The 17,270-nt window shown below is 42.1% G+C and overlaps 1 protein-coding gene across 2 annotated transcripts in view; it reads right to left on the bottom strand.

Annotated features, from left to right (window-relative positions):
- Window positions 1-17,270, bottom strand: part of IPO11 (importin 11) — a 120,839-nt gene that overhangs the window by 45,634 nt on the left and 57,935 nt on the right. For both annotated transcript variants that reach the window (XM_074931550.1, XM_074931551.1), the window contains 2 exons: window positions 13,781-13,896; window positions 12,171-12,247 (listed from right to left, as the gene is read on the bottom strand). In XM_074931550.1, the coding sequence (XP_074787651.1) occupies window positions 12,171-12,247; window positions 13,781-13,896 (193 nt within the window). The remainder of the gene's footprint in view (window positions 1-12,170; window positions 12,248-13,780; window positions 13,897-17,270) is intronic.

Raw genomic sequence — 17,270 nt, 5'->3', positions numbered from 1 at the left:
TCACACAGCTTTTAAGTGACACATGCCTACAAATAGAAAAAAAGATATCTTTGATTCAGTACCATTCAGCTTCTGTTTCCCTGACAGAAACAATGACAAGAGAGGGATAACAGCTCTCATGTTCTCAAATGGAAGGACAAGAAATCGTGTGACCTCAAAAGCCAATGCTGATTAAAAAAAATAAATCAAGTTTTTGATGTGATAGTGGGTTAAGATAAAGATGGAACAAATGAAACATGTACTTAAGAGACCTGCAATTACAGATAAATTATGTCTCACATTTGAGTCAGTAAAGGCTGAGTGGAAGGAGTGAAACAAAGATTGCAGTTCTGCTCTTCTGACCCAGATGCCACAAATGGCACTGAGCCTTTAGACTGAAACACACAGCTTTAGGCGATACCTTGAGCATTTCAGTAAGGAAAGCATATCCATTTAAGAGACATAATTACACAGAAGATGGTATATAGCAGCAGTTTGAAGAGGGAAAAAAAAGACGTCCTCAGGCAGCACCTGTAAGACTATCTTTAAAAAAAATCACCCCAGAATATCTACAAACACAATTCACAGCAAAACAAAAAGTTTTGAAGTTGCACATGGAGCCTGATACTAGCCCAGAAAGCAAACAGCCCTCTTTGTCTGAAAACAAAACAGAAAACTGAAAAAACCTCAAAGGGCTTGCTAAATTTTCTTAAAACCAGTTTAGGAGACAGATTATTCTTGGTAAAGTAAGTGGACTTCTGCTCCACCATGCTTAATTAATATTCCAATAAAATAATCTTGGAGAGTCAACAGGAAAATACTTTTATATAACTTTTAAATAAAATTTCTTACCAGCTTAAACTAACAGCAGCGCCTGGCCAAGACTTGTTATGTCTTATGTGGCTTAGATGAATTGTCCTGGTTCAGCCAAGATAGGGTTAAGTTTCCCCAGCAGAGAAGGGGGAAGGGATCTCCAGCTGGGTTATTCATACCATGCTGATGTCAGGTCCTGGCGCAGGAGCGCGGGAACCTTTTTTCCTTGGTGGCGGGGAGCACGCGAGCGAGCTGTCTGTGACCATTGCGGTATTTCTCTGTACACCTTTTGTCTTGTTTACTGTTATTGCTGTTTATTGTTATTATAATTGCTACTGTTGTTGTTCAGATTGTTTATCACACTGTTGTATTAAATTTCTTCTTATTTTAACCCGGGGTTTATGCCTCACTGCCAGCCCGACCGGCTGAGGGTGGGGGAGGGGCAACAGCAACGGGGTCTCCGGTCCTGGCAGGGCTTAAATCAACACATGAATGCAGCCTTTATGAAGGTGTGGCTTACATACAGTGATGCTTATATAGAAGAACTTACACAAAAGATGTCACATGACAAACTATGGCTGGTTTTCCATAAGATCTGAAAAGTTTTACAGAGTTTTAGCAGTTTCTCTTCTCTTCCCTCCCATTGGAAAGAACATTAATGTTCCTGTTACTTGACATGGCCATTGAAAAGCTTTGAATGCATGACTACTTTCATATCTCGGTGCTTGGACTGGTCATGTCTTGTTATCACTTATTTTGAATATTTACATATCTTGACTCGAAAAGAGATGATTTTTCACCTTTCCATCCAATATCCTTATCAAATGATTCCACTACATCTGTAAATTACCTTTAGCAGCCTATTACTAGCGTTACATGTTTTTTGAAGTTACTGCATTGTCCTTAGAGGTCTGCAGTTGTTTTACTGCATACAGCCCTTTTTTAAGTTTCAGACACAGATGCAGTAGACAAATTGTAAAAAAATGGTCATATAAACATGAAGTGCTACCAAGTTTTCCATAACTTTCCATTCTGTGATTCTGTGACAAGAATCTGATACAAAAGTAATAAAGTATGAGTAGAAAAATTACTAGTAGCAAGTTATTTTAGGCCAGAATGAAAAAACAGGTAAGACTGATGTCATGGAACTGACAGAATTTCAGTCACTCATTTGTGTGTAAAGCTCAATGCTTAATAAGAGCATTTTTCTAAAAAGAGATCACGTTCAACTGATTTTAAAAAAAAATTATGTATCAATTCTCTTGACAGGCTTTCCTGAATCAAATATATCTCTTTCTGAATTAATGCACTCATATGAGCTTTTTGGGGAATCAGTGGAATTATTCCAGTTCCAGTAACCTGCTTTTTACCACTACCTTTACAAGTACAGCACAGACATGCTAAACCTGATGCTTCTTGAAACAGATATGTTTTGACTTCGGCCATATTCCCAACCTGCAGTTGTATCGGATTCTGCTGCCATTTTAAGCAGTCTCAGTGCAGAAATGCATCCATCCTCAGAGAAATAATGTATGCCTCCATTCCACATTATTCAATCTGCTGCACCAAGAGATGGATTAAAGAGCCTCTGCAACCCCCTCTACAGGGCAATTATATTTCTATAGAATTTAAATGTTAGCAGCAGCACTGATATGAAAACCAAATATGATAAGTATGCGGTGAATGATTATTGTACATCAGTGATAGCACTACAGCCTTTGAAGGAAGGGCAATTATGCAAGTGAAATCAAGCCTTCGTATCAAATGCAACATTCTACTCCTGTATCTTTATTTAAGCATAGCATTAATTACTTTAAAAGGCAAATCTAACTGATTTGTACAACTCCTCTGACATCCAGTGCCAACAGCAGTAGTATCCTGAAATGGAGACGAAAAGCTCTTTTCAGAACAAATATCTGGGAAGAAACAACTACATATTACTTTCAGTCGTTAAAAAAGAAAAAAACATTTCTATATTTTACCCCTTTCAGTTGACTGTTTAAAAACTAAAGAGATGTCACTGCACTGACATATACCTATGGTGACATATGCCACAAGCCTGTGACATGGCCATGGCAAAGGCATGTTCAAATAATAGAAAAACTAGTATGAACAAATGAATCATTAAAAACCCCTAAATCTCAAACCAATTTTTTATGCATCACATTGGAATTCTGTGCCAACAGATAACCATGTTTTAAAATAAATCTCCTAAAAGATGCAGGAGAAGCAATGGCAAACAATTACTTCTCCAGGCTGTAAATTTAAGTTAGGAATGAAAGTCAATGAAAACCGAAGGTATATTCTTGTCAATAAGACAACTGGCTCCAGCGGAGAAAGCACAAGAGGAGGCAGCATAGAAGCTTTCAAAGTTCAGGTTTCTAAGTATTACTGGTGAGCCAGGAAACCCTGACAGACAAGCAAGTGCTTGTGCAGTACAAAGTCTTTGCAAGCATCCTAAGAGCACTTAAAAAAAATTGTGCAACAAATGATATATTCATGTGCAGTCATCTAATCATGCATTCATGAATTGGAAAAAAGACACTGCAACACCTTTCTATTAAGTGATAGTCATAGCACAGTTGAAAAAGCACCAGACGTAATTTAGGCCACAGTATATCTCATTTGGTTTTATATCATTTTGCTGAAGAAAATGTACTGTTATAACATGGAAATCATAAATCAAGTTTGTACTTTGATGATTAGGCTAATCTCCCAAATCCAATGGAAAATACTAGATGCTCAAAGAGCTCTTAAGGGTCCTGAATCAGAACCAGCAACCTATTACTGCACAGTTCCTGAATTTTCTGAAAAAATATTGTGTACAGTCACAGTCAAGTGGCCCACAAAGGCAATTAACATGAAGCAAAAGCTACAACACAATGAATAATCAGCCTGAATAATGCACAATCCAGCCTATTATCTCCTTAAACATAACCAAACCATCTACTTTCACATACATGGTTATCAATATTATTTTCCACAGTACCTTCAGACTCAGTTATCAAAGCTACACTGTATCTACATGCACTGCTTAATTCCCACAAAAGTTTTGTCCCCTATTACTGTATATGACTACCTCTAAGTAGAAGCATTTATACAAGACTTCAAGCTATAATCTGGCTGTGAAGATGATAGAAAATATTCTCTCTATCTCTAGTTTGATGACTTCTTGTCACATCTGTTTCCTCCGCTTCACCAGGACAGGGTCTGCTATATACACCTAATTTACAGATTCTTATGTATGAAGTTCTCTCCTTTCCTTTCAGCTCTTCTAGTTCAACCATTTTGACCTCTAATAGGAGACTTTTTCTGAAGGATTTCAGTGCTGATGTAGTAAAACACACCAGAAAAAGTTATATTATCTGTATATTAGAGTAATTCCATTCAGTAAGAATAAATTCAGAAACTAAAGGTCAGGAGGTTCATACTTCTTACATTGTATTTTCAACAAAATAATTTTCTGGAGCACCTTATTGCTAGTTGTCCTGGTTCAACTAGGATAGGGTTAAGTTTCCCCAGCAGAGAGAGAGGGGGAAGGGATCTCCGCTGATGTCAGGTCCAGGGGCGGGAAACTTTGAATTTAATTTCTCTTTGGCTTTTTGGTGGCGAGACCCACACGTCAGCTTTGTTCCGTGATAATTTTGCGGTATTTCTCTGTATATCGTTTGTCTTGTTCACTGTTATTGCTGTTCATTGTTGTTATAATTGCCACTGTTGTTGTTCAGATTGTTTATCACACTGTTGTATTAAATTTCTTCTTATTTTACCCCGGGGTTTGTGCCTCACTGCCAGCCCGACCGGCTGAGGGTGGGGGAGGGACAACGGCAACGTGCTCTCCGGTCCCGGCAGGGCTTAAACCAACACAGCCTTTATGGGCGCACCAACGTGGGGCTGAAATAAGAATAAAAAGGGACAGACCCTGACCAGAGTGTGATTGAGCAATCTGTTGGGTGTAATTTTTCTGTTTGTATTTGTTTGATAAGAAAATGTTTGCAATGCTGGCCCACTTGCTTGTGTGGTGGGGCTGGATTACTACTTATATCAAGTGTATGATCCCTGTGGTGGCGTTTGTTATCGGTGGAAAATGTATAAAGGGTCTTATGTTGTTGTACGGGCTACTGAATGCTAATGCTGCCTTTGTATTGCTGGGGGGGGGGGCTGGCCGGTACCTGTTTGCCGTTTGGGCTTTAGTTAGGGGTCTCACCCCCTCTATGGGTGAGCCAGGGGAAGAGATCCTCTCGGCTTTGGGGAGTTTCAGTTATCCCTGGAGCCTGCAGGCCAGTGTGATTGTGGCACAATGCTTTCTGAATGTCTGCCTGATTTTGGTTTCGGCCATGCAGCACTTCTCTAACAGCAGCAGTGCCCGGAAACCTGTCCCGAGGTCAGATAATAGTGAGTGGCAAGGGGTGTGGGAAAAGATGGGCAAAGGCCTGAGTCAGTGGGCACCTCCAATGCTTTGGAATTTCACTTCTGAGCAAATGCAGAGCCCTGAGAAGCTGATGGAGTGATTAGAAAGGGTGTGTTACCAATCTGGCAAAACCCAGGAGACACAAATTGCTGCAATGTGTTGGGGATTTGCCCATGCCTATCGTGTCCTCTTTAATACCACCCACTGCCCTCAAGGGGGAGAAAAGGCCACAGAAGCTGAGAGTGAAGTTACTGGTACAGTATCTGGGCCAGGGAAACAGGCAGAGCCAGTTTCATTCACCTGCACCAGAACAGCGACTGAGCCAGAGAGCCAGCCAGTGCCAGTGTCAGTCACCCCAATACAGAAAACAAAATATACCAGAAAGTCAGCTCGCATAGGGATGAGGATGAGCCAGGCCCATCATGGGAACAGGAGGAAGGGCCAGAGATGATCGTCCGATCTCTATCCCTGACTGAGCTGCGAGATATGCGGAGAGATTTCGGCCGCCTGGGAGGCGAGCAGATTTGCACCTGGCTGCTCCGATGCTGGGACAATGGAGCCAGTGCTTTTGAAATGGAGGGGAGAGAGGCCAAGCAGCTGGGATCTTTGGCCAAGGATGCTGGCATTGATAGAGAAATAGGGAAGCAGACTCACACCCTCAGCCTTTGGAAGCGACTCCTGCTCAGTGTAAGGGAGAGGCACCCCTACAAGGATGACATCCTATGTCAGCTAGGCAAATGGACCAGCATTGAGAAAGGCATCCAGAACCTCAGGGAACTGGCTGTGTTTGAGATGATCTATGGTGATCAGAATGATGAGCAGTCACCCATGGACCCAGATCAGGCCCCTTGCACACACCTGATGTGGCGAAAGTTCCTGAAGAGCGCACCAGAAGCACACTCGAAAGCATTGGCAATAGTGTCCTGGTGGACAGACACCCACACTCTGACAGTGGATGGAGTGGTTGGGAAGCTCCGGCAATATGAGGGAAATCTCCCTTCATCTCACCATTCCCTGGTCTCAGCTGTGGAGGAACTGTCTCAGAGGGCCCAGAAAATGGAAGAGGACATGTCCTACATTCCACCTGCACGGGCTGATGTCTCAGCCATTAGAAGTAAACATTTCCCCACCCAAGAGAAAGGCAGCAGAAGGTGCACACCACGAGGCACCCTGTGGTTTTTCCTCCGCAACCATGGAGAAAACATGAGGAGGTGGGATGGACAGCCCACTGCCGCCCTAGCTGCACGAGTAGAGCAGCTGAAAGGGAAAACCATCACAAAAGGGGAGTCCTCCAAGAAGAGCGCAGCTCCAGTGTACAGTCAGAAATCCCCAAAACAGAATAGAATGGTGAACGTTATGTCTGACCCTCTTGAGGGGACCAGTAAAGCATTCTTACAAGAAGTGAGCGATGATGAGCAGGATTAGAGGGGCCCTGCCTCCAGCCAGGTGGAGGAAAGGGATAATCGGGTTTACTGGACAGTGTGGATCCGATGGCCTGGCACGTCAGACCCACAAGAGTATAAGGCTTTGGTGGACACTGGCGCACAGTGCACCCTGATGCCATCGAGCTACAGTGGGGTTGAATCCATCTGCATCTCCGGAGTGACAGGGAGATCCCAACAGCTGACCCTACTGGAAGCTGAAGTGAGCCTGACTGGGAAGGACTGGCATAAGCACCCCATTGTGACTGGCCCAGATGCCCCGTGCATCCTGGGCATAGACTACCTCAGGAGAGGGTACTTCAGAGACCCAAAAGGGTACCGGTGGGCTTTTGGTGTAGCTGCCCTGGAGGAGGTTGAACAGTTGTCCACCTTACCCGGCCTCTCAGAGGATCCCTCAGTGGGGGTGCGGCTTAAGGTTGAGGAGCAGCGAGTGCCGATTGCTACCAGGACGGTGCACCGGCGGCAGTACCGCACCAACCGAGATTCCCTGGTCCCCATCCATCGGCTGATCCATCAACTAGAAAGCCAGAAGGTGATCAGCAAAACTCACTCACCCTTCAACAGTCCAATATGGCCAGTGAGAAAGCCTAATGGCGAGTGGAGGCTACCTGTGGACTACCGTGGCCTGAATGAAGTTACGCCAGCAATGAGTGCTGCAGTGCCGGACATGCTGGAGCTCCAGTATGAACTGGAGTCGAAGGCAGCCAAGCGGTACACCACGAATGACATTGCTAACGCGTTCTTCTCCATTCCGATAGCGCCAGAGTGCAGACCACAGTTTGCGTTCACTTGGAGAGGCATCCAGTACACGTGGAATCGATTGCCCCAGGGGTGGAACCACAGCTCCACCATTTGCCATGGACTGGTCCATACTGCACTGGAGAAAGGTGGGGCTCCAGAACACCTGCAGTACACTGATGACATCATTGTATGGGGGGACACAGCCGAGGAAGTCTTTGAGAAAGGGAAGAAGATAATTGAAATCCTCCTGAAGGCCGGCTTTGACATTAAGCAAAGGAAAGTCAAGGGGCCTGCAAAGGAAATTCAGTTCCTAGGAATAAAATGGCAAGATGGGCGTCGCCACATCCCAATGGAGGTGCTAAACAAGATAACAGCCATGGCCCCACCAACCTCTCAAAAGGAGACTCAGTCTTACCTGGGCGCTGTGGGGTTCTGGAGGATGCACATCCCGAACTACAGCCTGATTGTGAGCCCTCTCTACCACGTAACCCGTAAGAAGAACGATTTTGAATGGGGCCCTGAGCAACAACAATCCTTTGAACAAATTAAGTGGGAGATTGCCCAAGCAGTAGCCCTCGGGCCAGTCCGGGAAGGGCAAGAGGTTAAGAACATGCTCTACACCGCAGCCGGGGAGAATGGCCCTACCTGGAGCCTCTGGCAGAGAGCACCTGGGGAAACCCGAGGCCGACCTCTGGGCTTTTGGAGCCGGGGATACAAAGGCTCTGAAGCTAATTACACACCAACTGAGAAGGAGATACTGGCAGCGTACGAAGGAGTTCGGGCTGCCTCAGAAGTGGTCGACACTGAAACACAGCTCCTCCTGGCACCCCGACTGCCGGTGCTGGGGTGGATGTTCAAAGGAAAGGCCTCCTCCACGCATCATGCAACCGATGCCACGTGGAGTAAATGGGCTGTGTTGATAACACAACGGGCTCGAATAGGGAACCCCAGCTGCCCAGGAATACTAGAGGTGATTATGAACTGGCCAGAGAGCAAAGATTCTGGGATGTCACCAGAACAGGAGGTGACACGTGCTAAGGAGGCCCCACCATATAACGAGCTGACGGATTAGGAGAAGCGATATGTCCTGTTCACTGATGGGTCTTGTCGCATTGTGGGAAAACATCAACGATGGAAGGCTGCTGTGTGGAGTCCCACACGACGGGTCACTGAAGCTGCTGAGGGACAGGGTGAATCGAGCCAGTCTGCAGAGGTGAAAGCCGTTCAGCTTGCTTTGGATATTGCTGAGCGGGAAAAGTGGCCAAGGCTCTACCTCTACACCGACTTGTGGGCAGTGGCGAATACCCTGTGGAAATGGCTGCAGCAATGGAAACAGAGCAACTGGCAACGTAAGGGTAAAACCATCTGGGCTGCTGAAGTGTGGCAGGACATTGCAGCCCGTGTGGAAAACCTCGTTGTGAAGGTGCACATTGTGGATGCCCATGTACCCAAGAGTCGGGCCACTGATGAACATCAACACAACCAGCAGGCAGACCAAGCTGCTAAGGTTAGAGTGGCTCAGGTGGACTTGGACTGGCAGCGCAAAGGTGATCTGTTCATAGCCCGGTGGGCCCACGAGACCTCGGGCCACCAAGGTAGAGATGCAACATACAGGTGGGCTCGAGATCGAGGGGTGGACCTCACCATTGACACCATTGCAGAGATCATCCACGGATGTGAGATGTGCTGCAATCAAACATGCCAAGCGGGTGAAGCCCCGGCAAAATGGAGAGTGATGGCTGAAATATAGATATGGAGAGGCCTGGCAGATCAACTACATCACACTGCCACAGACCCGCCACAGGAAGCGCCACGTGCTCACAATGGTGGAGGTGACCACTGGACGGCTGGAAACTTGCCCAACGCCCCACGCCACTGCCCGAAACAGCATCCTGGGCTTTGAAACACAAGTCCTGTGGCGACACGGCACCCCAGAGTGAATTGAGTCAGACAACAGGACCTACTTCTGAAACAACCTCATAAATGCCTGGGCAGAAGAACACGGCATCGAGTGGGTCTACCATATCCCCTACCACGCACCAGCCTCTGGGAAGATCGAGCGCTACAATGGACTGTTAAACACCACATTGAAAGCACTGGGAGGTGGGACCTTCAAAGACTGGGACATGCATCTAGCAAAGGCCACCTGGCTAGTCAACACAAGGGGATCTGCTAGTCTAGCTGGACCGGCTCAGTCGAAACCCCCACGTGCTGTAGATGGGGATAAAGTCCCTGTGGTGCGCACGAGGAATATATTGGGAAAAATGGTCTGGATTAGTCCTGCACCAGCAAAGGTAAAAGCGAACCCATCCACGGGATTGCTTTTGCTCAAGGACCTGGGTGTACGTGCTGGGTGATGCAGGGCAATGGAGAGGTCCGATGCGTACCACAGGGAGACTTGATTCTGGGTGAGAACATGCCATAAATTATGCTGTGCCTTTGTAAATTATTGTTATGTTATTGTTAACTGCTAAATCGTAGCTGGACATGACACAGATGGTATAGAATAAAGGGTTGGATTATGTCCTGGTTCAGCTAGGATAGGGTTAGGTTTCCCCAGCAGAGAGAAAGGGGGAAGGGATCTCCAGCCGGGTTATTCATACCATGCTGGCGTCAGGTCCAGGGGTGGGAAACTTTGATTTTACTTTCTCTTTGGCTTTTTGGTGGCGGGAACCACACGTCGGCTTTGTTCCGTGACCATTTTGCGGTATTTCTCTGTATATCGTTTGTCTTGTTCACTGTTATGGCTGTTTATTGTTGCTATCATTGCCACTGTTGTTGTTCAGATTGTTTTATCACACTGTTGTATTAAATTTCTTCTTATTTTAACCCAGGGTTTGTGCCTCACTGCCAGCCCGACCAGCTGAGGGTGGGGGAGGCATCTACTCAGAATTTCCCTTCAACTTATCTGTCCTTTGACTTGCACTTTGGTAACTTAAGACTGAATCAAGAACCAGTCAGGGAAAGATTTTCTATTTTGCCATATCTCAGCCTGTGAAGACCCACAAGACTTTGCAGTTTTGAAACTTTAAATTTGAGGATCTCAAAATTTGAATGAATTTTTGCATTTATACAATGGAAACCAGTAGACTTCCCAGTTAAAACACCCTGTTCTGACAGCTATGTCACCATGATGAGAAGGCTAGAAACTGTTTGTTCTTAAGTGCTAGAAGTTTCAGGTGAATACTGCCACTTGTATACTGGAGAACCTGTACTACCAAACTAACACTGAATAGTTATTAACTTGCCCAGTTCATCATTACTGATCAACGAATTTACTTCTGCAAGGGGCTGCAGCTTAAACTGTGCTGTTGCACTGGATTTAAGTGAAGCATCCCTTCTTCAAGTATACTGAATGAAGTATCTGCCTGAGGGGCACTGAATGGCAGTATTGTACTGGTTTTATAACTACCAAGTTTAAAATAAGGTTAACACTAATCCAGGATTCAAGCTCTATTTCAACATCACAGTGCCACAGCAATGTCACATGAAGGCTGTCTAGCTTGATTCTCCTGATGTAAACAGAAGGGAATTGCAGACAAAAGGTATACCAGAATGGCTTCCATCTTCTGGCAAAACTCAAACCATTTTGGCCTACAGCAATCAAAATACCCTAGAAAGTATCACATGAAGACTAGGGAGGACAGTGTGGGGAGAAAATAGCAGTAGCAAATGTAAACAAGTCACAAATACAAAGTATTTCTGAATTTAACTCAAGTAGCTCAGCAGCACGACAACTATGTAAATCACAACAATTTATATACTGCAAGCTTCCTGTAGCAGATACTATCTACTGCTAACATAGAATAAGGAGGAAGGTTAGGAGTGTAGATATGAATGAAGACACTTACTAAGTATGTGGCAGCTATGGAACCTGAAAGCTAGCTCTGGAGTTAAATACCAAAACCACTACAAAACACTACTTTCCTTAACAGTTTTGTCATTAGAGATCTAGTATACACAAAGAAATAACAGATGTCATCTTGCACCTACCCGTGATGTAACTTTCAACTGATCTTTAGTCAGAATAAAATAAGTACGAAACCCAAGTCAATTAGAAAGTGAACTTCTCTAATTTTATAAACACGTTCCTCTAAAAAACTAATGTATTTGCTATATTAGCTCCACAACCTACAAAAGGACAGCTAAAGATTTCATTAAACAAAACCATAATTACATGATAAAATTAAACCACAAAATTTTTATACTCCCTTTAATAACAAAGCACAAGCACCCGAAATATCAGTATTTCCTAAGCAGTGAAACTTAATCCTCATTAGTAAGTTTAGGTTTTGTCAACAATTCAGGCTTTTCATTTCAGGGCTGTTTGACCAATATGCTTATAGACATATTTAGGCAGTTCGAAAATATCCTACATTGCTATTAAGTGAATAATAGAAAAGCTAATAATGGAAGCTTCAATTCTTCAGACTAGAAATCATCATTCTGGTTGTAAGCAGAACAGGCAAGTATTCCATATAGTCAATATCACTAAAACTCAGCACATTTAGTGTTAAATTTCAGGAACTTAAAAAAAACCTCTGAAATTTGTCTTATCTTTTGGGTACAAAGCAGCTTCAATTTACTGAAAAAGAGAACTATGGTAAGTGGGTAATAAATATTTAAAAAGATGGGAAAGTCAAACAATAAAAGCCTGTTCCTCATTTTTAATAGTTACAATTTTACAAGCTCCCTTAGTTCTTTTAGCCACAGCAGCATTACTTAATGCTTGAACACTACAAGCAGTAGCAAAACCCCCAGAAATTCATTAATAAAAGACATACCAAGAAGGGCAGACATGTTCTGAAAGATGCTCAGGAGCTCAGGTGTAAGGCATGGACTATTCTCCAATGTAACTAACCTAAGAACAGATGAAGCAAAGTATTTCCGATGATCCATGAATAACACTAAGCAATCATTTTGACAGATGTAAAACTTAGTAATTTCTAATAACCATCTATATGGTCTTTTAATAATGTATTACACAATTACTTGAAGCCTATTTCAAGTGCAGCAGTATTCCTTACAACAAACCCATCTGTATAGGCATGGGTCTTGCTAAGATAAGAAAAGAAATAAAAACATGCTACCGCATTTTAATAAAGACAACTTAACCGCCAAAATGGAACAGTGAGAGTGGCTAAGTACCCAACCTGGGAACTCAAAGAAGATGGGCAGAGGGAATAGTCATGGTGTAAGGACAATACATGTAGTGTCTACACCTCAAAGGAGCAGCTGTGGTGCCACCCAGCTCAAATCTCTGTTGTTCTGGGGTTTTTTTAGGTCTGAAATGATGCATTAATTACCATACATAAAAGCATAACTATATGGTCTGCATTGTTTATAACAATTTAAAATTCCTGAGGTTTGAAAACTAGCTATAAATTAAATTCAAACTTAAAACCACAGCAACACATTCCAGTTTGTTCCTAAGTCTTAGACGTAGGATTACTGTATTTAAATAACATTTCTGATTATGTAAAGTATCTTCTCCTGATCTTGGTTTAAGAAGCCATTAGAGTCCCAACTGTCTCTGTGAGCGCAATCTAGTCTCTTCTGATGCTCTTGGACATCTTAAAATATCATTCTTATGCACAGGCATCGGAATAACAACCTCAAGATCAGTATTATTAAGAAGATATAAATGTTCTGAACTGATACACTAAAAAGTCCTCAAATTTTGTGGAGGTCTTGCACTTTGACTTGCTCCCCACCATCAACAGCATTAGAAATCTTAGTTTTGCTGCACATAGCACAGATCATTTGTAGGTTAAGTATTTGTAATTCAAATGCTCATCTACAATTTAGATCAAAAGAATACTTCACTATTTCAAGAGAAACTCAATATATTCCTATTCTGCAGGAAAGAGAATTTGGTCCAGGTTAACAGTTTCTTCCTCCTAGAGTGTCAGCTGCACCAGAAACAAATTGGGCTCATGGCAAACTGATCATAGTGCCACTTCTTATTTTATGTTCAGTCACCAAATAGTTTAAGATCTTAAAGATAACTTCTACATTTTATCCTTGTAAGCTCATCATCACTTACAGCAACCTGTTCTGAGAACCACTGGGTTATCGTGCTTCTGAAGTCAAGCATGTCAAACTTAGTTAGCATGCACATTATAGTGAGTCTAGACTTCTTGTCTTAATGTTCATTATCACCGTATCAACTGCCTGAAAATAGGTTACCTACTCAGTTATTTTTAACTGTGTTTCTTTTATTAACTTCCTAACCTCATCTCTTCACAGAAAAGGTATGATATAGATGATGTCGATGTAAAGTAACAAGAACATCTAAATTCTTAATACAGTCAAAGTTTTTTCTTGACTTTTTTCTTCTGAGGATACAAAAATAACATTTTTAAAATTAGAAATTGATAAAAAACATTCTTACCACAACTCTAAACCATCTTCCAGAAGATAGACATGTGGAGGCTGAGAAACATCTGTACTTAGCTGAATAACTGGAAGCAGAAAAGGATAGAGACTTCTGCTGTCTGCTCCCAGTCCCTATAAAAGTAAATTTTAAAAAAATGTAAAATACTTCAAAAACCTCAAATCAAGCCTTTCAAGAATAGCGCTGAAAAAGATCTGTGTTACTGCTTTCTATTCTCTATAATATTATATATTATAAACATGCATTAATTAAATCAAAGGTTGAGCTTGCATCCATTTCATACAACAAAGTAGTCTGATACTCCTGAGCTTTCTCTCAACATGTCTTGAGAAAATTACATAAGATTTTTGGAAACAAGCAGTTTATCAATGGTCTGAAAGAATTATAAACAATACACATTCCTAAAAACATTCACTAGTCATTCTCTCTCTGGGAAAAGTCTCAGTTCTAATACTAAATACTAAAGGGCTAACTGCTAAATAAAATGTTATTACTCTTTGGACCCTACCACATACTAAATCTTTTAAGATATTCTAAGAATCAGAAGGGTTTGTTTTCATTGCTACACAAAGATTCACAGAATAATCACAGTGATTTATTTTTCAAATGACCCATGAGCCATAGATTAAGATGTCTTCTTGAGAATGTAAAGAATTTTTTCAGTAATCATTTAATAATAAAAAACCAAATTAAAAAAAAAAATTACAGGTAACTATTGTCAAAACTACTCATAAATTAAAACTAGTCCTAAAAGGAATGTAATTCTTAAACTGGGAACTATTGACCAATTTGTAATATTACTATTTAAGAGAACTGAGGCCAGTTGAATGCTGCTTTTGCATAATTACTATATTTGGAAAGTGTTAAATTTAAAACTGTTTGATGTTTCTAAGTTAAGGCTTCTTTGTGGAATTATTTAAACAAACTTGTCTTAAAAGGAAAAGAATCGTCCATAAATTTGTCTAATCTTTGTGTTCACCTATACTTCTGGCCTCCACAGCGGCCAGTAACAAGAAGTTCCATAATTTGTTTATTGTGAAAATATATTTTCTCTTTGTTTGAACTAACTCCACTTTCAAATGTCTAGCGATTCCCCTTCCACTTTTTCTCCACTGTTAACCTCTACAATACTATCTTCTTAGTCATGCATTTCTGCAAGTTCCAAGATTGTCTGCATATACAGTCTGTTTCTATATGGACAGTGCCCTACATCCTAGGAGTACATCTCTTGATCTTCGCAAGTCCTACTACATTTTTTTTTTAAATATAGTAGGGGTTGGAGTAGGTAGGATGGCATATTAAAGAGCATCCGTATTAAAGAAGTGCTTAATAGCAAGGATCCTTCAGACAATATAACCATGTATTATTTTATTTGTCAAACTTTTCTCAGGAACACAGTACATTCTGTTTGCATTTTTACTGTAAACAGCACAGATATTGTTATATATTTCAAGTTCAAGGATTATTTAATCCTTGAATTATTTAACCCCCACTGGGACGCCAAAGTACTAAAAGCCTTCTGATCATCTTTGGGTGTTTTGTGTTTGTGTATCCAACACTGCATGGGTCCCCTGAGGCATCACTACTGGTGGAGGCCAAGTATGGTGGTGCCACCTGGATCTGACAGGCCAGGCCCAAAGAACTGTGATGAATGGAATTAAAACCAGTCAGCAGCAGTCTGTCGCAAGCGGTGTTCTCCAGGACTCCATACTGGAGTCAGCTCTGTTTAATATCTTTATCAATGGTCTGGATGAGGGATCAAGTGCAACCTCAGTAAGTTGCAGGTGACACCAAGCTGGGCAGGAGTATTGATCTGCTTGAGGGTAGAAAGGCTCTACAGAGGAATCTGGACAGGCTGGATCTATGGGCTGAGGCCAATTGTATGAGTTTCAACAGTGCCGAGTCCCACACTTGAGTCACAACAACCCCATGAAACACTACAGGCTTGGGGAAGAGTGACTGGAAAGCTGCCCAATGGGAAAGGACCTGGGGGTGTTGGTCAACAGCAGGCTAAACATGAGCCAGCAGTGTGCCCAGGTAGCCAAGAAGGCCAACAACAACCTGTCTTATATGAGGAATAGTGTGGCCAAGCAGACTAGGGAAGTGATTATGCCTCTGTACTCATCACTGGTGAGGCTGCATCTCCAATACCATGCTCAGTTTCGGGCCCCTCACTACAAGAAAGACACTTAGGGACTGGACTGCATCTAAAGAGCAACAAATCTGGAGAAGCTACTAGAAAAGAGTCTTATGAGGAGCAGCTGAGGGAACGGGGGTTGTTTAGTCTGTAGAAAAGGAGATTGAGGGGAGGTTGTAGTGAGGTGGGTTTTGGTCTCTTCTCCCAAGTAACATGTAATAGAATGAGAGGAAATGACCTCCAGTTGTGCTGGGGAGGTTTAGACTGGGTATTAAGAAAATATTCTTCACCAAAATTTTTATCAAGCACTGGAGGAGGCTGCCCAGGAAAATGGGTGTAAAATGGTAAAAGACATGTAGTTGAGGCACTTAGGGCCATGGTTTATTGATGGACTTGAGAGGGCTAGGTCAAGGGCTGGACTCAACGACCTTAAGGGTCTTTGCTAACATTAATGATTCTGTGATTCTAAACCATCAAAACTCATTTATCTGACTAAAGATTACCAGCAACTTCCATTTAAACACAATATTGGTCAACATAGCTATTAATATGATAAGGCAAAATCTGGAACCAAACAACACACACACAAAAAAAATCTCCAAAGATCTACAGAAAAACAATGGTCTGAGAATTGCTATGTTCACCTCTATTGTCAATATTACTAATTGCACTTATAAGTACAGTCGTGAACAGAAGATGATAGTAGTCCCTGGCTCACAGACATTTTCATAGTTCTGACCAATCTGTTTTAAAATGGACTTTAAAAAGGATATATTCAAATATAGCTAAAAAGAACACTATGAGCAGATAAATTCTTAAAAGAAGAAAAAAAAACACAAAGAGATTGAAATACAACTAACAGGATGTGATATAAATCAATTACATATAAAGCAGGCAGCTCAGAGCTCCTATTATCTCTGTTTCATAACATATGAACAAAGCAGAAGAGAACATCAGAAAATCTAGGAAATTTAAGGGATGAAATGAACTATTTTTTCCCATATGCTATACAAAAATGTTGCAGAAAGCATTGCCAAAGGATGTAATAGGGATCAGAGGTTATGCAGTAGGAAGGTAATGGTGAAAGTGGTAACACTAAAAGCGTTGGAATTCTAAGCAAGATGACCCACAATTAGTCAATCCTAACACCACCCTTAAGCAACATTAAACTTAACAGTTACGAATTAAACAAGAAACATTTGACACTAACCTGAATTAAAAGGTAAATATAAAAAAAACAGGCAAAGTGAAACTTGTGGTGGTAGCCCGTATCTCGGCCTATGATTTAAAAATGTCTCATCTTCACAGAAAGTTTGCAACCAAAACAGAAATTCCACATCCCTGGCAACT

Source organism: Athene noctua, chromosome Z (genome assembly GCF_965140245.1).
Source record: "Athene noctua chromosome Z, bAthNoc1.hap1.1, whole genome shotgun sequence".
NCBI lineage: Eukaryota > Metazoa > Chordata > Aves > Strigiformes > Strigidae > Athene > Athene noctua.
Note: the sequence above shows the minus strand (reverse complement) of the source record. Positions and strands in the feature narration are given on the sequence as shown.